The sequence below is a fragment of the Anarhichas minor genome, unplaced genomic scaffold (genome assembly GCF_050575085.1).
Source record: "Anarhichas minor isolate MPS153535 unplaced genomic scaffold, ASM5057508v1 ptg000014l, whole genome shotgun sequence".
Classification (NCBI taxonomy): Eukaryota; Metazoa; Chordata; class Actinopteri; order Perciformes; family Anarhichadidae; genus Anarhichas; species Anarhichas minor.
The window spans coordinates 379,581-400,593 of NW_027466460.1; the positions used below are offsets into that span (position 1 = coordinate 379,581).

Genomic DNA, 21,013 nt, shown 5'->3' on the forward strand with positions numbered 1-21,013 from the left:
GCAGTGTATTTATGAATAAGGAAAAAAATATTTACAAACAAATCACAATAAAATTACATTAAATAAAATAACAAAATTTGTTTTCAGGATATGTGACTAAAACAGGACCAAATAGTGCATTTCGTGGGGACTATTTACAGCTGCGGATGAATTCGCATTTGGTACGCTAACTATGCTAGTATTTACAGCAGCAAATCGGTCTGTGTGGGATTACCTCGAATAAATACGGTCAGCCTTATTGATGTGTTTATAATAGTATTGGGACAACAATGAAGGTTCCGGCACACGGAGGAATAAACTATATCACGCTTCGGCTACACAGACAGCAGATAATGGGCAGGGGGGGCATTGTTATTTTGACTCTTTTCATTGGTTTTGTTGGCAATGAGAAACCTAACAGGCTTAGCATTTAGTATAGTGGGACTAAACTGGTTTCACAGTTATGTGCATGCTCCAAAATTCCTCTAACGGAAAGTGGAGGAGCATATGAGATCGGGGAAGGTTAATTTGTTGAGAGAGAAGAGGTGCGTGTGTTGATGAAGACGTATCGAAGGGGAACGTTTCCAACTTGGACCTCTTCGATCATCAAAAAAGAAAAGGCGAAGGTGTGAGGTAAATATTGTGTTTAATAAACAAACATCAGTCAGGGAACTGACATTAGTCTGGGGATGGAGAAGAGGGGAATATAAAGCACAATGCACATGTGTAGAGGGGGACGGGGACGTATTTATCTGTTACACAAGGTGCCCCCGTACAGTAGGAGCAGGAAGTTCTATATAACATACAGATCAGGATCCAAGTCTACGGTACAAAAACTTAGCAGCAACATGTTAACATCGGAGACCGGGGGGGTGGGGTGGGGGAGGGGCTAACAAAGTAGTTTCATTTAGAAAAAGTCACAGTATTCTTTAAGCATAAATTTGTTAAAAAGGTAAAAACAGTTCCTAAGCATCCTCTAGGGTCAATGCTACTCACGAGATTGTGTGTGTGAAATACATAGGTAGGGAAGAAAATGATCTATACATTTATACTCTAATATAAAGACCTTCTGGCAATGGCACAGTACAAACTCTCAGGAAACGCGACAAAAAAATATACAATGTCTTCACGTCACATTTGCAGATTAAAATGTAACTAAAGTCTCTGGCAAGCACAATAGTTTCAGTGATCCAAAAAAAACAAAATTCTCTTAAACCAAAATAAAGAACACCATTTTGTTAGTTCAGCTATCTTGACAGATTATGTCTTTTTTTAATACAAAAATAAGGACAAATATAAATTAATATATATTAAAAGAATCAGATTGATACATATGGGATCTACTGAATAAGTACAGGTATTTATGATACAATAAATACTTGTCATTCATGACTGGGGAGGGGGGTAGATAAACAGAGTGTACTGTATCCAACCTGGCAGGTATTATGTGTAACTCTTCTACATGTGAGAGCACGTGTGTGTGTGTGTGTGTGTGTGTGTGTGTGTGTGTGTGTGTGTGTGTTGTTCAGTAGCTGTAAGAAATAACAGGAGTTTGAGCACAGCTGTGTGTGGGATCGTGCACACAGTCTCCGAGGGTTCTGGGGGTCTACAGTGGTGGTTCCTCGTGTTGTAGGGGGGGGGGGGGGGGGGGTTATCGCTGCCCGCCGTCTCCCGTGCTCTCAATGCAGCTCCTCCTAGCGGTGAGTCCGTGGTACTACCAATTAAGGTTACTCCTAAAAACACACAACTCACAGACGGGAAGCAGGAAGTCTACGGGGAGGCGGTCGGCCATCCCGGGGGAAGAGACAAGCGTGGCACGCCGTCAGAGTCGTCACGACCAAAGAAAAAGAAGTAAGGAAAAAGTCAACTCTTGTGTGTGTTTTTTTGTCTTTTTTTTGTCTTTTTCTCCACTTCATAATAAAAAATAAGTCTGTTTTTGTACTTTACAATACAATTCAACATCCCCACCGAGGAAGCATCAATCATCAGTCCAGCACTGACAAAGAAACAAAACTCTTTTTTAGTTGTTTGTCTTTTTTTTTTTTTTGCCTTTTTTTTTTAAGGGTTTAAAAAAACAAACAAAAAACAGGGATGGTTGGGGGGAGGGGACCGTGGAAGGTGAACGGTTTTTCTCAGGAAGGAATCGGGACCTTGGACATCAAGTAAGGCGGGCAAGAATATAAATCTGGAGGGGGGGGAATCGCTCTTTTTTTTTACGAGGAACACTTTGTACAGCCACACTTGACCACTTTCTCCACTTCCTGGACAAAAGACGAGCCGTCGGTGCACTGGAAGGTGTATTTCCTGCGTTTGCTGCGGAGGGGGGTGCAGCAGGTGCCCTGTCCGTCTGCTCCCCCCGCGCAGCTGCCCCGGCACTCTAGGCGGGAGACCTTCTCCTGGGTTTGGCACGCCGCGTAGCCTTGCTGCCTCTGGTAGACATCTCGGACCCGTTCCCCTCGGCAGGCCACCTCTGCGGGCGTGAGGAGGGAAACGCAGAGTTAACGAGTTATCCGCACATAACCGCTTTGAAGACGGCAAAAGTGACGTGACTGGTGAAAACAACTTCACCGGAATTCAAAGTGTCAGCGGAGAGGACAAGACGAGGACATGAAAGTGAGACAGGGGGACGCCATGGATGACGACACAATGCAAAAATAAATAAAAAAAATGCTTCAAAGAAGCAAAATATTAGGAAATGTTGAGAAAAAAATCGGTCAATGGAGTACAACACGTGTGAAACTATCCCACCACTACATAACACTGAAACATTGTCCAAAATACAAACAAAGCTAATGAATACAGAAATAATAATAATAAATAAATAATGTAAAACGTATCAGTTAATTCTTAACAGGAGGTAATTTATTCACGTGCACTACTGATATTGATATATAAGTTAGTTTGTGCTAAACAAACCACGTATCCTCATACAATCTCCGACGAAAAAGTTTATCCTCGTTTTTCGTGCGTTTTCCTACAAAAGTCAGAAACACGTGTCAATTTACGCTTGTTACAAGTAAATGGTCCTTTCAAAATAAACTTCCCATCTTCACAGAAAACATTTTAGTTCGGTTGAGGCAACATAACTGCTTAGTTAAGGTTTAGGGAAAGTTCATCGTTTGGGTTAAAATAACTACGGGAGTGACGTTACTGAAGAAAGAAAGTTACGTGACAAAAACATCGACGACGACTTCGCGTATCACTCGGGGACCGAACAGCGGTCTCCTGGCGGAAAGATCGCTGGCTGTTGGACCAGTCCACTTCCCTTCTGACCCGCCTTGTGTGTGCTTTTGTGATATTTTAACTTTTTTGATTACGTGGATAACTTACAAAATCATTTCCCGGGATATCTACGAATTATGGCGCATTATATTTTCGTAGGTATAGCTACGGATGCTGGATGAGAACAGCCTGAAACAACTAGATTCTACATCTTAAGAGTTTAATACTCGACAGACAAGATTGTCTATCTCGGATGAGAGAAAAATAATAATTCTTAAATAAGATAATACTACTATGTTGAATTTTCGTATTGCTGTGTGTAAATTGAAAGATGACAAATAAAAAGCAAACTACTTTAGCTGCTTGTTGCATGAGGTGAAACCAAGGTGACGCAGTGGTTGGACGTCTTTTGGGTTGGAGAGGTAAAAAAAAAAAAATAATTGAGAAAAAGAGGGCGACAGTAAGATGTGATCAGGCAGTCTCACCTGAGTAACCCCCCGCGAGGGATTAGGAGGAAGCTCAGGAGATGCTGAGTTGAAAAAGCAACGGGTTAGAAGCGTTAATGCAGAGACATTGAACACTGTTAGACACACACACACACACAGACACACATACACATACACACACACACACACAGCCAAGCAGAAGCTTAGAAGACAAGATAAACATGCTTTAGATTCAAAAGCTTCTACGGCAATAAGTTATTATTTTTAGAAGGATGTTAGTAACAACGATGAATATGTTTTTTTCCTCACCTTTGTCGCACGCCTCTCCTGTGTACCCGCCGTTACACTCGCAGTACGCCTTGCCCAGGCCCGACACTCTGCATTTGCCGTGTTTGCATCGGGACGGACTGCAGGTGTTGGCTGCGTCCTGGTCCTGCTCGTCACACAGGACGCCAGCGAAGCCGGGCTGGCAGCGGCAGGAGTAGGAGTAGGAGTTGATCGGGAGGCAGGTGCCGTGGATACACCTGAGGACGGGGGAGGGGGAGACGGGGAAGGGGGAGACGGGGAAAGGTGAAGACGGGGTACAAATCTCCCGGCCAAACTGTGGTTTCAACCCTCCAAAACTACACTATTTATCCTAGAAGCTTTGGAAACAGTCATTATCAACAAATTTTCATCTTTCCGGCGGTCTTAAGACACATCATGTGTAATGAACGCTTCCGTCAAGAAAGCATTTTAAAGTTCTCTCTACTTCTAGCCATGGCTGTGCTGTTTCCATGGAGGTGCAGGACTTTTATATTGCTGTTAAAATCAAAGCCACAGAGAGTAAAATGGGACCGGAGCAAAAAACGCCCTGAAACTGCTTGGGGGTTCAGAGGGTTAAACCCATACCAGGACTGTGATCGCCCCAACCACGGCACACAGACACAGAGGCACAACAAAACCACTCACTTGTTGCCGTCGCAGGGGTTGTTGACCTGCTGGTCGCACACCGTTCCCGTCCAGCCCGGGTTGCAGGTGCAGGTGAAGCCGCGATGCCCGGTCATGTGGCAGTCTCCCTGGACGCAGGCGCCACTTTGGCAGGGCTGGCAGCCCGCCTCCACCCCGTGGCCCAGCCACTGTCTGGCGTCGCCCAGTGCGGCCCCGGGGCCCGGAGCCCCTGCCCCCACTCCGGCCCCCAGGTCCTGCAGCTTCCCGTTGATGTACAGGTTACGGAGGCAGCCGTGGAAGCTGGTGCCGTTGCGTCCGCCCGAGCTGTGCTGCAGGGACGAGAGGCCCCCGGAGGCCGAGGCACGTTCTGGCATACCTGGAGGAGGAAAGGATTACAGAGGGGTACATCAGGAGTGCACAAATACTTCTTCATATAATGGCTTTCACACATAAGAGGGTAGATTAAAATACACTAGATTGTTATTAAAATACGCCAACATGATTTAGTTTGAATTCCTCTGGATGGATGTTCTGATCTGCAGTTTTGGGTGCTCCACTAATGAGAGCAGTAATCTAGACAGCCAGTGCTTAAAAGGGCTCATTCTGAAACCAATCAAGGTGCTTATAGTGATATTATTGTTTTGTGGGCTTCACATTTCAAATCAGGACCAACATACACATCAAGGCTACTTGTGGTTTCATGTTTTAGTTCCAGGGATTTTAAGTCAGTCCACCTGAGCCTCTCCAATAGACAACACCTGAGAACAAATACAAATCTGCCTGATTTCCTGCTGTTATGATGTATTAATCACACATGACCAACAATGTGAACGTAAAGGGCATTCATTAAAAATAATATGTTAAATAATATTCCTGTTTCTTTACAACTATATCTTCACAAATAAACCTGATTTCCCTGCAGTTGTCAGGCATCCAGGCAGACACACAGAGACGAGTCCTTACCTCCCAGGTACAGCGGAGAGTCTATGTTGAGTGTGGACTCTTTGCTGATGGAGTTGATGGATTTGGGCGGCCCGCCGTCGATGGACAGAGACAAAGTCTGGTCCGATGCGACCAACTCCACAGCGTGGAAGCTGCCATCATTCACTGTCTCCACGCTGAGAAAGAGAGAGAGAGAGAGAGAACCTTTGCATCATCCATCATGTGGATGTGAGCCGGACGTTTCTGCTTGTATGTGCATGTACCTGTATATAGCAGAGGGAGGGTAGGATCCGGTTTCGTAGCTGACCCTGAGGCGTCCCCTGTACAGCTCCATGGCGATGTGATCGTTGTCCCCTTTGTACAGCAGCACGCCACTGTCCTCGTCTGTGGCAATCTGAAAACACGCCGGGATGTTTGAGTTAATGACCGAAAGAAAATGAAAGTACCAGTACAACAATGTTAAATTATCCTGCTTTCAAATTCCTAATTATATGTTAAGGGTGGAGGATGAATGACTGAATGAGTAAAGAAGTCCAATATTGACTCTCTGTTTTTGGTCTCTACCAACCCATCTTGTGCCTATTAGCACACATTGTTGGAAAACAGAAGCTCAGGCTGGGCCAGTCTGTCAAGTCTAAACTACTGCTACAACACTTAGTCTACTCTGTTTTTTTGCTGCTATTGGAATCCCGAAAATGTTAAAAGAAATCACTGGAAGCAGTCAGAGTTCGATGCAAGAGAGTTTATTCTTTGAGTAGGAAGTAAACCCGAGCAGACACCGGAGTCCAACTGCCTACCCTGCTCTGAACACCTTATTAACAGCCTTATATAGTTCCTCCGTCTCGGGCCAATGCTGCACCTCTAGTTTAAACTCCTCCATTGTTGCCCTGCAAATAATGGTGTAATATTTTTATGGTTCCACCCAAGTTTCATGTTTCTAATGGGATCTCGGAAACTTTCCTGCTCAGGCATGTTCTCCTGACACCAGTATTTCCTGGGGTCTCTAAAATGCATTTTTTTATTCTTTCCAAGTTATATATTGAATCAAACAGGTTATATGTTAAAACACTTGAATCATACTACATTCACACATTCTGATATACTGATTTCACAGATGTGTGCTTAAAGCATTGATTATATTTGATAGAGCTGACTTACTGTGACAAATCAAACTCCAACAACATTTGGGTCTCTAAAAGAAATTCAACCAGCGAAACTGATGGTTTGCGTTCCCTCTTTAAACCAGATGTGAGCTAAAACATAAGAGACACTAACTGTGACTAGTTCTCTACCAACTCCTCCTGTAGCTGTTTAGCTGCCAAACATCCACGGTGTTCACCAACCAGTCACTAACTGTGTCATTCTGTCGTTGGGCGCATTGCAAGTAGTGCGCAGTGGGGTTTTTAGAGCTTTTTTCACGGTCTGGAAACGCCACCACGACAGCGGCGAGATCTCCAAAAACAACACCTGAACGATGAGACTTGGTATGAAGCTCTCACCTGCAGGCTGATGTTGGTCTCCGGCGAGAGGAGACTGGAGGGGAGTTGCAGGTAGGACTCTCGGTTGACGAAGTTGACGCTGACGAGCGTCTCGCAGCGCTCGCCCTCGTAGCCGTGGAGGCACTGGCAGCGCGGGTCTGCTCCCATGACAACGCACTGCGCCTCGTTCAGGCACTCGTGGTTGTCACACTGGCTGGTGCGAGGAAGGACCATTGGGGGAGAGAACTCGCAGAATAACCCGCTGCAACACACACACACACACACACAATGAATACAACAAGTGTGCCTGAAATTGTGTTATTTAACTTCATTTTTTAAAGTATTATAGTGATATATTAAGTATGAGTTCCAAAGTACTACTAATGTACAAGGAATGCTCGTAAAGTGATTTCTTTGATTTCTATGAAGCGAACATGTTATATCATAATCATATCATCAGTCTGGTGTACAGCTATCAACCACACCACATTCCCTTTACCTTGCAATGTTTGTCTGCATATGCCCTTGTATGGCTTTCAATTTGTTTAATTTAATTGAAGTTTATTTTTAATATATATTCCTCTTATTAATTATTCTTTACTTTCTCTTTCTATCTATGTTTTTTCTGTCCGTGTGCTGCTGCAACAATAAAGGTTTATCTCTTTTTACGCTGTCTTTATTCTTCTTTTTCAAAATCATATTATTGTCATATTGGGGTGCTACAGGGTGGTGCTTTCAAGGACAATTCAACATCTGAGATTTGGGAATTAAAAAAGAACTATGTTAGATGGATAGATGGAGCGATAGTGAGAGATAGATAGATATAAAGAAAGAACTGATAGTGAACACAAGGGGGAGCCCTTTCTACACCACACACTGCAAATAAATATACATTTAGCATGGAATCGGGGAGAAAGGCAAGTGGCAAGAAAAAAAGACTGCCACATTAAAAACAATGTAAGAATCTGTTAGAAATGTTCCTAAAAGAGCAGGAGACAAAGTCAGCAACGCAAAAAACTTTACATGCACTGCACAAATACTATTACAGACGCTTTGATATCGGCGGTACGTGTGAGCTCCTGCTGCATGTGCACCTCACCTGTATCCCTCTGGACAGACGCAGGTGTACCCGTTGACCGCGTCAATGCACTGGCCTCCGTTCTGACACTTGTTCTCCTCGCAGTCGTCGTAGTCCAGATCGCAGTGCTCACCCACGTAGCCTGGAGTGCACTCGCACCTACAATGTACACACACACACACACACACACACACACACACACACACGCAAATGCATGTTAATGCTGGACTTTAATCCTAAAATTGAGCAGCAGTCTTCTTGGTTAGCCTGATGAAGAGCGCTGGCTTCCAGACATATGTCTAAGTGTTGATAACGTCATACCGCTTAGCAAAAGAATACACTCACAAACAAACAAACACACACACACGCACACACACATACACACAGAGGCACAGACACACTACACTGACGCCAGAACACGTCGCGAGGGATTAAAACTAAAGCGAGGTTCAGATAAAATCGGTACAGGAAACCTTTACGAGGGAGCCCAAATCAACATAAACACACACACACACACACACACACACACACACACACACACAGCTTATCTCTGCAGGGGAAAAACCAGCAACTCATTTATTTCAGCGTGTGAAATGTTAGTACTTAAATCATGTGGGAGAAAAACAACACTGCTAATCACCAAATCCGCATATGTGTGTGTGTGTGTGTGTGTGTGTGTGCGTGTGTAGTCCACTCACTTGTATCCCTGAGGGGTCAAAATGCACTTTGAGTCGTGTTGACATGGGTTCAGCTCTGGAGCGCAGAAATCCAGTTTCTCTTCACAAAGCTCCCCTGGGAACACACACACACACACACACACACCTTTTCAATGCTTTGCATACCATTAACAATAATATCAAATAATAAACAAAGTAAAATTAATATATAAAACACCTTGATATTTGTTTGTGCATCTTGGTATGATCAAGCATCTCTGTGTGTACATGCACTGCAGGCCCGGGACTGTATGTGTGTGTGAGTGTGTGTGTGTGTTGCATGGGTGTGTACTCTAATGATGGATGACTCTCTGACCAACACAGCGGTCTGATAAATGATCTCATCTCTGGGAGTGTCATATTCCTGATAACATCCCCCGCGTGCGTCCCGACGTTCCTGAGACTCGGAGCGAATCGCTGATGAGGCATCGGGGAATAAACCGATACTCCTGACAGCACAAAGTCCACTCTGGGAATAATTACACGATCGCCGGGGGATCGATGGGAATGCGAGTGAAACGGTGGGAGACGCATGTTTAGTATCAGTGCTGCCTCGCTTACGTAGACACATTCGTATTGGCTTATTTTTAAATGGGAGTCCTCATTCAAAGTAAACAGTGGGTGTCTTCTTGTCCCAGTCTATTAGCTTTGGATTGTACCTGCAAATGGTTTTAATAAAGAGGACCATTAAGGGAACCTGGGAGTTTGAACTAAAACACTGCGACTGCTTGTTTGTTATTAGACAACGTTTCTGTAAAAAATGCCAAGTGTGGCTGTATTTCAGTGTGAGACTAGCATATTAAAAGAAGCCGTATTAGCTTTAAGAATGTTTTTGAAACTTTGCGTTAGATATTTAAGTTACTAGCAGCAGATTATACGTCGACTCGTGAGACATCAAAAGGACACCAGATAGACTTGCTGGTCACTGACAGACAGCACCCACCGGTTTTAACAAGTGAAGCCAATGTGGAATCGCTTAAAACTTGCATTCTCTCTACTGGCCATCAGGGGGCGACTCCTCTGCTTGCAAAAGTCAGATTGTATAGAAGTCTATGAGAAAATTGCCCTACTTCTCACTTGATTTATTACCTCAGTAAATATCGTAAACATGAGTTTATGGTCTCAATCTCTAGTTTCAAGTCTTCTTCAATACAGCATGATGTTCATTTAGTAACTTATGGTCCATTTAGAGTCAAAAGACCATAAAGCAGAGTATGCTTTAGGGCGGGGCTACTGTGACTTACGGGTCGCTACCACTACAAGAGCCGTATACGACGTCTCTACGTCACTCCTCCTCAGTCCAAATATGGTCACTTCCGTTTAGTGGTTGTAAAAATCCAAGATGGCGACGGCCAAATCGTTGAACTCAAGGCTTCAAAACTGAGGTCCACAAACCAATGGGCAACATCACGACCACTACGTCCACTTCTTATATACAGTCTAAGGTCCCCACCAAATGCGCAATTTACTCCCGTGTCAGTAAAGTTTGATAAAAAAAGGATATAACCAAGTGAATATTTGTGATCCACTTTCAAAGATTTATGTGTTCTTGTGGAATTAATGGTTGCCAGATCAACACATCATTGTTTTTTAGCTAAATAGCTAAATCATAGAATAACACCAGCCTTCTCCTTTAATGTCAAAATGATAACCTGTAATGTTATGACACAATATTTACCTTTGGCTTTAGTAATAACATGTATACACCAATCAGCAAGCAGAACAACCCCAGATGTCTGAGAGGATGAATTACAAACTGTTTGAACATCAAGGACATGCACTGCTAACATGGAGCATGACCGCATAACAGTGAGTTAAATCTGTGAGCAACGTTTCTGGGGAGCGCAGGAAATTAGGGAAGGAAGGAAAGGATGGAAGGATGGAAGGAAGGAGAGAGGGACAGGAAGGACGGAGAGAAGAACAGACTAACCTCTCTCCACCTCATTGGTAGCAGCTGAAACCACACACACACAAAAAACACACAGACGACAGATGATAGAAAGCAGAGTGAGACGGGGAAACAGACGCAGGACAGCGAGACAGAAAGACAGAGAGAGAGAACACCGCCACAAAGGTTAGCAGTCAGAGATGATTAGCACAGTGCAAAAGCAGACAAACAAGTAGCAACAGAGATTTGTCTGCAGTTCATTACGGTGAAAAGTTTCAGAAGTAAATGTGCCATTTCTTTTTCTCAAAGACAATGTACCGTGACTCACAGTTGGAGCACTTCTACAGCTTGAATCGGCATCGAACTCAAGTTAGAAAATATCTGCTTTGAGAAAAGGTACAAGCTTGTGTGCACATGAAAACTACTACGTTTGAGGCAATACAACCTGCAGCTCAGACCAATTCAGTTTTGATTTCTGATGCTGGCTTCTTCTCCATGGCAACAGCGGACAAGGATCATGGGTATTGTGGTTTTTGAGCCATATGCCTTACCAAAATGACGGGCAAACATGATATCTCAGAAACAAAGTTGAGATAGTTCAAACTGGTGGTCACAACTAGGCCTGTCACGATAACTACTTTTGTTGGACGATATTTTGTCCCAGAAATAATTGAGATAAACTATATTATTTTCATTTTAAGACCATTTTATGCCACCGATATGATATATGATAATACAACAACATAATAATGCAAGTACATCCTGTTAATTCTTAAGAATATTCAGACATTGCAATTGGAATATGGAAAAAAAACCACAACCAAAATAATAAATAAAATGCACTCTCTAGCTCTGTTAACAAACATGTGCAATGTCCACGCAATGTCCAAGTCTTGTACTGGTAGGGAAAACATCGCTGTGTATTCTGGCAAACGAATACACGGGTAACATGGAAGTCAAAAACAAGGTCATGTCCATAATCACATCGTACGATACGTTTATAGCGTAATTATCGTGACAGGCCTCAGACGGACATAAACCCACAGGATAGTTACTTCATCCTGGAGAGTTCCGTGTTCGCTAATCTTGACCAATACAAACTGTGAACTGGGAATAGAGAACGGGGAGCGTTACCTGTGTATTCTGGAGAGCACATGCACGTGTAGTTGTTGATTCCGTCGACGCAGGTGGAGTTGTTCTCGCAGTCGTTGTCCTCACAGTCATCGAAGTTGATCTCGCATGAGTCGCCCTCGAAGCCCTCCGGACACACACACCTGAGATCACACACACACACACACAACCGTGAGCGAGGTATCAAAGGAGGAACACATTTCGTGCACAAAGAACGTCGCCAACGGAAATCTTCGGGACCTCTGGATGACACTCACACACACAGACACACAGACACACACACACACACACACACTCATAACAGCAGTGTCAGCTCCATCTACATATCCCCAGTAGAGAGTCATTATTCTGTTAACCTAAGCGTGCTTCAACTCTGTAACTACTACTCAGGTTTATTACTGCGTACACACACACACACACACATACACATACACACACAGAGTGGTATATCATGAGTCTAATAAAGAGCTCTTATGCGGCACACACTGGGTGGATAAATATCTCATTATGTAGTCAACGACAGCTCTTCACGATCAATATTCCACCCTCATGCAGAGATGGAAACGCACACATGGAGAGGAAGACAAGGAAAGAGACAGAAGACGGCGTGATGGTGGGTCGGTCTGTGTGGCTGGTGCAGAGTGGCGTCAGCTCCCCCTCCCGTTACTGTATCACCTAAACAGCTTAACCTCCTCGTTAAAATGAACATGTCTGAATAGACGTCTTCTCAAACTGACGCTGGCTTTACGTCAGAAACCTCCAGGTACAGTAGCAAGAGCTCAACGGATGAACACGAATATCCGGGTTGCCACTTTTTTCTCCAGATCATTTTCACGTGCTCAGAAATGATGACAAATTGTTCATAGAACAATAAAAATAAAAGCAGCTAAACTTTATTATGATCCTGAACATAGCTTGTTGAAATAATTGGAGAATGTTGAAATAATGTTCCAGGACAACACGTGATTTTCCAGGACATTTCACTTTTGTCCAGTTGGAAAGTGATGTCAGATCAAAAGCTGTGTCCATCCTTTTGGTCATTTACCTTTTGGACTTCATCGCAAAGATCTGAGGCTGCAGCAAACACATGAACGATCATTTCCTGTTCCTTATCGGCTAATCAGTTGATTAGAAGGAGGAGGGAATGAAGGTGAGCTATTTCCTGGCTCTACCGTACCACAAAGTACATGTGAACATAGAGTTTCACAATGCAATGGACAAAACAGACATATGGGGAGCTTTCACGTTTCAATTGTATTTATTTTATGTGTAGAATGTGACAACACTACGGAAATTTCGCATCACACTTCCATTAAGTTGCGGGACTCACAAGTGACAGATTTCAAAAAAGAAAGGTCAAACACTGGTGCAACAGAGCCCGAGATCTAAGTCAAAAAGGGTGAATCCGACAATTCTCCCTTTATCGTCAAGGTTACTTTTTCAGACTTCAGAAACCTCCCACTAGACCCACAGAAGACATTACATAGTTTTATTAAAGTTGAGTAGCACACCTCGAGACAAGTGATCTGATATGGAAAGCCTCTGTAATATAGGGATAATAGACAATAATAACCAGTTTAAAAAAAATGTAATCTCACCAAAAGTTGCTTCCTTCTCCTTCCTTCAGGTGGCAAATGCCGCCATTCTGGCACGGGTTAGCGATACAGGCATGAATGGGCTCCTCGCAGTTCTGTCCCTGCAAAAACACAAACACGCACCCCATTGAGCGCTTTCCAAAATAAAGTATCTGCAAGTGAACCGCGACCCTTTTGGCTTTCCGCAGGTGCGTGTACCTTGAACCCGTAGGGGCAGGTGCAGCGGTAGTAGTGCACCGGGTCGTTGGAGCAGGTGCCGTCGTTCTTGCAGGGGTTGGACAGGCAGGGCTCGCACTTCGCCTGGATACTCACGTCTACCGGACCTGTGCAACGCAAACACACACACACACACACACACACACACACACACACACACACACACACACACACACACACACACACACACACACCAAAGAGAGGAGTAGCTTCATATAATGTTCTGCATTTGGGGGAGTAAGACGAGTCAGAATACATAGGGAGACATACACACTGACAGCTGTACATCATCAGGGACCTGCATGAAAGCATGCATCAACGCAAGTCAACTTTTTGTACTGCAAAAAAAAAAAGGGGGGATTTTTTTGGGGCATCTTAAAATAGCGATTATGAAATATGCCTGTTTATGAGAAAAATATACTGATTTGTAAGGAATTAATTAATACCTGCACTGTTAGTATAAGGTAGGCACTTAATAATAATAATAGTCATATATAAACTACGTAATAAACAAGAGTAAATGACAATTAGATTTTCTTTGCAGGGTCATGACATGCACAAGAGGACACACGCGTATTTCCACATTCCATGACAGGACATCAAGCTGTAACAACTGGGACGCACATCAACGGTCAGGACACGAGGGGTGAACGGGAAGCAGAGCGGTTCGGTTCGGCCGGGGCTCAAGAGGACGAGGAGAACTGTCTAGGGAGGAGCTGGGGGGAAGGAGAGACTGAGGAGGAGGCACTGGGACGCGATCGGCTACTTTACCTGGCACCAGGAAACCACAAGGCCCCGGGACTTCTACAGTGCAGTCAGTTAGATTAGGTTAAAGATTAGGCTTCAGTCATATGTTCAGAGTTAATGTGATGTCATGAGGTTTAAAGGTTCAACAGTCAGCGGCACTTTGCAGTATGATGAGCTACAACCACAATCATGCTCACAAGAACATTTTGGGATCTTGGAGTTTTTTATATAAATTTAAATACAAACGTTTGGATGTCGACCAGAGAAAACCCTCACTGATATCGGCTCATAAAACGCTGTAAAAACTATAAATACACCGTCATAAATGTGAAAAAAAAAATGCAAATATGGGTGTTCTACGATTTGTAAAAGGCAACTTGTGGTCTCCTCTGGGAGTCCTCATCAACATGTGTATTTGATGCATATTATTAGTCTGCTTGTCTGCAAAGTATATATGTGTGTGTGCATGCTTTGCTTTTGGACTCCAACTAAAGTGCATTTGTACACTCAACATAAAAGTGTGTGTTCGGCAGCGTGTGTTTTACCTGTGCAGGTGAACTTTTTGGAGGGCGTGGTGAGCAGCAGTTTGTCGGTCATGTCGCCGGGCCCGGCGCAGCGGGCGATGCCGGGCTCCTTGTAGCCGCTCTTCACCCAGTCTGACAGCCACTGCATGTGGCAGTCGCAGTGCAGGGGGTTGGCCCCCAGCGCCCTGCCAGCCGGAGAGAGAGAGAGAGAGGGAGAGAGAGAGGGAGAACAATGTTCAATTGTGATAGCAGGAGGAAAACCTTTTTTTTTTATAGGTCTAACGGGCTGGAATAGAGAGTCAAAACAAAAGAAGTCTGAATACCTACGGACTCAGTTGTACATCCCTGTCAAATGATATATATAATCTATATATCTCTACTATAACTAACAGACTGAAGCGGAGATCGTTGGGAGAGTGTATCTCATGCTGGTAGCAGTGCTGCTGGGGGTATTTTCTCAAACTTCAAAAAACACTTGCCATAAAGTTGTTTTTCCTGCTCCTGCTCCTTTTTTTTTCACAACTTCCGAGCATGAAAGGAGGCGTTTATACTCTATGCTGCATTATTCTCCAAAACGCCAGAGGGCGTAAACCAGAGACTGTAGTTGTAACCGGCAGAAAACAATAAACCAACCTCCACCATGCCGAGGAGGGACTGTAATTATCTGTAAACTCATATCTCATATTCATAAACTACTTTATAGCCTTTATAGAAGCCCTGTAAAGAAACAAGTCAAGAATTAAATGCATTGTTAAGAAACAAATGTTGAATATCCTGTAAACTATTTGATTTGGCTGCAAAATACTTGGATGAAGATTTTTAAGAACTCTTGTTTCTAAAGCATCTATTTACATGCATAATCCCTAGACATGTAAATAGTGTTTTCATCAGTTAAGTATTTATGACAGTCACGTGATTGCGCGTGCCAAGTTACAAAAATGCAGAGGTCCACGACCAAGCGCCATGACCACTTTGCATAATCACGTGCCGGCCGTGATCACGTCATTTTGGGGCACGCCTCGCACCAGCTTCACTACGTATGAACTAAGCTGAACAGAGCATTGATCCAGGCAGGGCACTGAAGTCGCACTTGCATGAGCTTATTAGCATCATCTACTTTAATCGTGCTCCGCAACGATTGGCTCATTGATTTGTAAATCATGTTGGCGTGACTCTACAGCGCTGCCTTCATAACCCGACTGTCACCCTAGTGATAGCTTCGTGCCGACACATTTGGTTGCTGTAGCAAACTTCACCACAATCTGCTCAAATTTCTGGTAAATTATACCTGTACAGTTATACATGATCTACGTCCACGTGCGTTTATTGGTTGGGGCTACTGCTCCTTGATCTGACCAAACTATTATAGTGGTCAAAGAGGAAGGAATTTCCCATTCCCAGGCTTGCATTTCTGTTGTGGTAGAGATGGAACATAACTAGAAACAAGCAGCAGCCTGTCACAAGCGCTATCCGTGGTGCTGATCCTCGCGAGCGCCCCTTGGGGCAACCAGGCAACTAAAAAAGCTGTCATCTCGACAGAGTGCTTGATAAACATCGGTAAAGTGAGGAGAGAGCAAAGTAATAGTTCTCCAGTGTCTGAAGTCCACTTTTCTGTTTTCTTAGTTAGTGCATTGAACTGTTCCCGGCTGTTTTGCAGTCAATCAATTCAGCAGATTGCCCTAAAAATCCATTATTTAGCAAAGAAATATCCATATCCAATGAATCCAGTTGTTCCCTTGTTGCTCAGAGGAGGAAAGGAATCCCAGCATACAAACACTAGCCTTTACTTTCAATAGCAAATATCATGGAATACTATAGACGAAGAGGAGAGCAGGAGAAAGGAGATAGCTGTATGTGGGTTGGTTGCTCGGTTACTTTCAGCTGCCTGGCCCGTTCACAGAGAAGCCTCGCTGAAGAGATGCTTTCCTCTCGGATGACGACAAAAGGCTCCTTTTGTCATGGTCATGTATTTCCCCGTAATTTGCAATTCTATAAGGTAAAAAGTCCTCAGTCCTAGAGAAAGACGTGCGCGCGTTACTCACAGGTGGGAGAGCGACGACAGGTCTTTGAAGGCTCCCTCTGGTATCAGTGATATGTCGTTGCCGTGGAGAGACCTAAGAAGGGGGCAAGATACAGAGGAAGAGAGAGAAAGAGGGTCAGAGAAATGTAGAAAAGATTCTGGATGGCAAAAGTGTGGATGGATACTCACAGCAGACGGAGAGACTTGAGTCCATCGAACGCCCTTACTGGGATGCACCGCAGGCGGTTGTAGCTCAGGATTCTTTACGCACAGAATAAACATGTTGGCACGGAGACAAATGCAGACAGTGTAGTTTCAATGAAGCTTCAGATGCAACAGAGCACAATCTTGTTTATAACTACTGAGCAAAGCAATAGAGCAAACACACACACACACACACACGCAATTTAACACACTTTTCAGCATAAATGCATCCTTCCAGTCAGAAACACACACACACACACACACACACACACACACACACACACACACATACACACACACACACACACACACACACACACACACATACACATCTAACGAGCACAATTGCAAACATCTTGCAGTCAAATTAGAGATTTTCTTTTCCCCCCTGTTGATCAGATTTTATGTGCATTTTTGTCCTTTTCTAAGGAAATTGTAGCGACAGTAACACATCGATACACTACATTTAAGAAACTTCTGGAAGTCTGGAAACAAAACTCACTTTTGAATAGAAGATGCAACCTCAGGGCCTGAAAAGTGAAGCCAATGCGGAGGTGCCTTCAACTTGCATTCTTTCTACTGACCGTCAGGGGGCGACTCCTCTGGTTGTATAGAAGTCTATGAGAAAATGACTCTACTTCTCTCTTGATTTATTACCTCAGTAAACATTGTAAACACGTGTTTATGGTCTCAATCTCTAGTTTCAAGTCTTCTTCAATACAGCATGATGTTCATTTAGTAAATTATGGTCCATTTAGAGTCAAGCAGACCATAAAGCAGGGTATGCTTTAGGGCGGGGCTACCCTTTACAGTGTTTTTTCAGCTCATGAAAGTTATTTGTAACATTCTGTTTGCCTAAAAATGTCTTATTCAAAGTTGGATGTACTTAGCTCCAACCTCTTGTGTTGCTTTGGGTTGCAAAAAGCCAAACTCAAGGCTCAAAGTCCACAAACCAACAACTTCCACTTTTTCTATACAGTTTTTGAGAAGATGTACTGTTTTCCTCACTGACCTAAGCTGTTCTCCTTTACTGGTCCATTTTTTCTGCTTTATTCATTATTTATATATCATTGTTTTTTTTTACAGTGGGTTGTGTGTACTTTTGACAGTGGTGATGATATTTTAACTGCTTATGACTGCACACTGAGTTGCTTTAAGGTTAAAAAAAAATGCTATTATTGTTGCTAACAGTGCAGAGTCACCTACTGTATGGTATCCCACAAGGGACAGCATTGACTAGCATATTGACTATATGACAACTCGACAAAATATATAATATATGTGCAAAAAAAAAGAAACTCCTTGTTTGATTTCTGCTTTCCTTTTGTCAAGGGCGTCTTCTCCCTGAATATTTGTGAACTACACACACACACACACACACACACACACACACACACACACACACACACACACACACACACACACACACACACACACACACACACACACACACACACACACACAGGGACTGATGTAAAGCCAGACTCACAGAGTAAGCAGCTCGGACATGTTACTGAGGCTGTGGTTGGACAACGTGCTGATCTGGTTGTTACTCAAATCACTGAAAAGGAAACAATAGCAGATACATGAAACACACACAGGCAGCACTGTCAACTCAGGCGTAACACACACACACACAAACCATGTGTCGGCCAAATTCATTCACTTGAAAGTGATACAACACAAAGTACGATAACAGTCAGTTAGTTCTGGTCTTTAGTGTGTGTTTGACTGAGCGAAACTCTTCTTCTTTAGAATGAGGTGGTGTGGGTGGGACTTACATGAGCGTTAAGTGTTTGTAATTGGAGAGCTCCGCGGGAACCTGAGTGAAGTGGTTACCGTCCAGATACCTGAGAGAACAAACAGAGACAAACAGAGAGACAGAGGAGGTTTGGAAACGGAATATGAAAGATATAAAGGAGGATTGGGAAAGAGAAAGAGAGGAAATTAAGTTAGTTAGCCATGTGGGCGATTCCCCATCTCCAGCCGTGTGAGCGATCGTTACTACTGCAGCGATAATAAACTCTGGAGTTTAATATCCCCACAGGCATCCTAACACAGTATGACCTCCCCCTCTCTCTTTCCCACCCACATGCACAACTGAGATCATATGTCCTTCGCTCTGTGATTATGTGCTATTAATCCGGCATGATAATTAAGTCTTAAGAAGATTAAGGAGAAAGCAAAGAAGTCTGTGAGCCTTCAGTATGTGTACCTGTGTCTCTTTTATGTTAATGAGTACAGCTTCGATTCAGGAAAAAAAAAGATTTCAGATGGACAGTGTATCAACAGTTCGAGGTTTTCTGAGGCTGACGACTTTAACGCGAGGGAAATAAATCACAAGCTGGAACACACACTTTTCTGACTCCGCGTAAACCTTTTCGGTCCCACACACTTCGTCTCTGCGACCCACACCAGGTCCGACCTCCATCGTGGCTTTTGCCGTCCCCGGAGCCAGCTGTCCTGTCAACTGCACAGCTCCTCGGGGTGCTGGTGGACTGCCTGTCTTCACCAAGCTGGGTGAAAATATTCAGCCCTGCCTGTTGTAGCTTAACTAGTTTATTGACCACCATCGATAGAGTTAGAGTACAGAAAGACAGTGGGAGATTTGTGTGATTACTCTACAAATTCTTTAGACCCAAAAAGTAAACGTGGGGTTACTTAACGCCGATTGTTACATTTGTTTAATTAGACGCACTTCTATTGCATGAGACGGACAAGTTGTGCAATTTCAAATCCTCTAGAAATCCTTCAAAAGAGTTGGATTACCTTATAATCCAACGTGTGCTGTATTATCTACATGAATGCAAATCATCACTGTTGGAAAAAAACAAAAACATGCATCTCTAAAATTTGGTGATTTAAAATGAAAATTTTCCAGAGTGACGAACCAGCTAACTTTCTGTTTATGTGTTTAGAAAGTGCTCAAACTTCTCAAGCTACAAAAAACATTGTTTTATCGTCACAAAGCTCTAAACTGAGTTGTTTTCAATTCAAGCTGATGTTTTGGAGATCCACGGTTTTCACAGGACCGTGACAAAGTGTCTTTGATTAAGAGGCTCAGTGAGGCAGTGGTGTATAATATGGGACCGCTGCGACAGTTAAAGCGGTTGGATTGCACTAGACCAGGTGCTGGTCTCTCACTCACAGTTCGGTGGTCTCTTTGGGGAGGCCTTTGGGCAGCGTGCTGAGGCCCTTGTTGCTGCAGCGCACCACGGTGTCCAGACAGGAACACTCGGCCGGACACCTCAGCACCGGGGAGCAGCTGTTGTCATCATTACCTGACAAGCGATGGGTGGTTGGGAGGATAGAAACGTGGTGATGAAAAATATAGACACAATTTCGTCAGGGCTGCAGATGTTGCATAATAGCCCCCGCCTCACCATCTTCACAGGCAAAGTCCTGGACAGCTACGTCCTGGATGGGGATCTCCTTCAAGAAATACGGACTCTGGCAGCGAGGGTTGCCGGTGACGATGCGTTTCCTCCTCAGCCAATCGCCGAGCCAAGCCAGGTGACAGTTACAGTTGAAGGGATTGGCCAGAAGGTTTCTGGACAAAAAAGAGGGGAGATTTTTTTTGGGGGGTATTTTTTTTGGGGGATGTTTTTTTGTTGTTGTACATTTGCATTAGTAATGTGTGTGTCCAGGAGTGTGTGTGTGTGTGTGTGTGTGTGTACTCACAGCGTGGACAGGGAGTGCAGTGTGTCGAAGGCTCCGGGGTTCATGGAGGTGATCTGGTTGTCGTAGAGCGACAGGAGACGCACTGAACTCAACCCCACGAAGCTGCTGTTGCTCACACAGCTGATACGGTTGCTCCTCAGCATACTGCTCATACACACACACACACACACACACACACACACACACACACACACAGGCGCAAAAGATGAAATATAC

General features: G+C 43.9%; 1 protein-coding gene across 3 annotated transcripts in view; it reads right to left on the bottom strand.

Annotated features, from left to right (window-relative positions):
- Positions 1-2,012: 2,012 nt before the first annotated feature.
- slit2 (slit homolog 2 (Drosophila)) overlaps positions 2,013-21,013 on the bottom strand; it is an 83,707-nt gene continuing 64,706 nt past the window's right edge. For 2 of the 3 annotated variants that reach the window (XM_076091860.1, XM_076091859.1), the window contains 20 exons: positions 20,798-20,941; positions 20,500-20,666; positions 20,265-20,397; positions 18,898-18,966; positions 18,606-18,677; positions 17,102-17,173; positions 16,935-17,006; positions 14,914-15,077; positions 13,604-13,728; positions 13,409-13,506; positions 11,814-11,953; positions 8,774-8,867; positions 8,097-8,234; positions 7,019-7,259; positions 5,783-5,913; positions 5,541-5,695; positions 4,817-4,953; positions 4,599-4,765; positions 3,957-4,171; positions 2,013-2,449 (listed from right to left, as the gene is read on the bottom strand). In XM_076091860.1, coding sequence (XP_075947975.1) covers positions 2,193-2,449; positions 3,957-4,171; positions 4,599-4,765; positions 4,817-4,953; positions 5,541-5,695; positions 5,783-5,913; positions 7,019-7,259; positions 8,097-8,234; positions 8,774-8,867; positions 11,814-11,953; positions 13,409-13,506; positions 13,604-13,728; positions 14,914-15,077; positions 16,935-17,006; positions 17,102-17,173; positions 18,606-18,677; positions 18,898-18,966; positions 20,265-20,397; positions 20,500-20,666; positions 20,798-20,941 — 2,791 coding nt within the window. In that variant the 3' untranslated portion in view covers positions 2,013-2,192. Of the gene's footprint in view, positions 2,450-3,956; positions 4,172-4,598; positions 4,954-5,540; positions 5,696-5,782; positions 5,914-7,018; positions 7,260-8,096; positions 8,235-8,773; positions 8,868-11,813; positions 11,954-13,408; positions 13,507-13,603; positions 13,729-14,913; positions 15,078-16,934; positions 17,007-17,101; positions 17,174-18,605; positions 18,678-18,897; positions 18,967-20,264; positions 20,398-20,499; positions 20,667-20,797; positions 20,942-21,013 lie in introns of all 3 variants that reach the window. The other variant, XM_076091858.1, reaches the window with a different exon arrangement.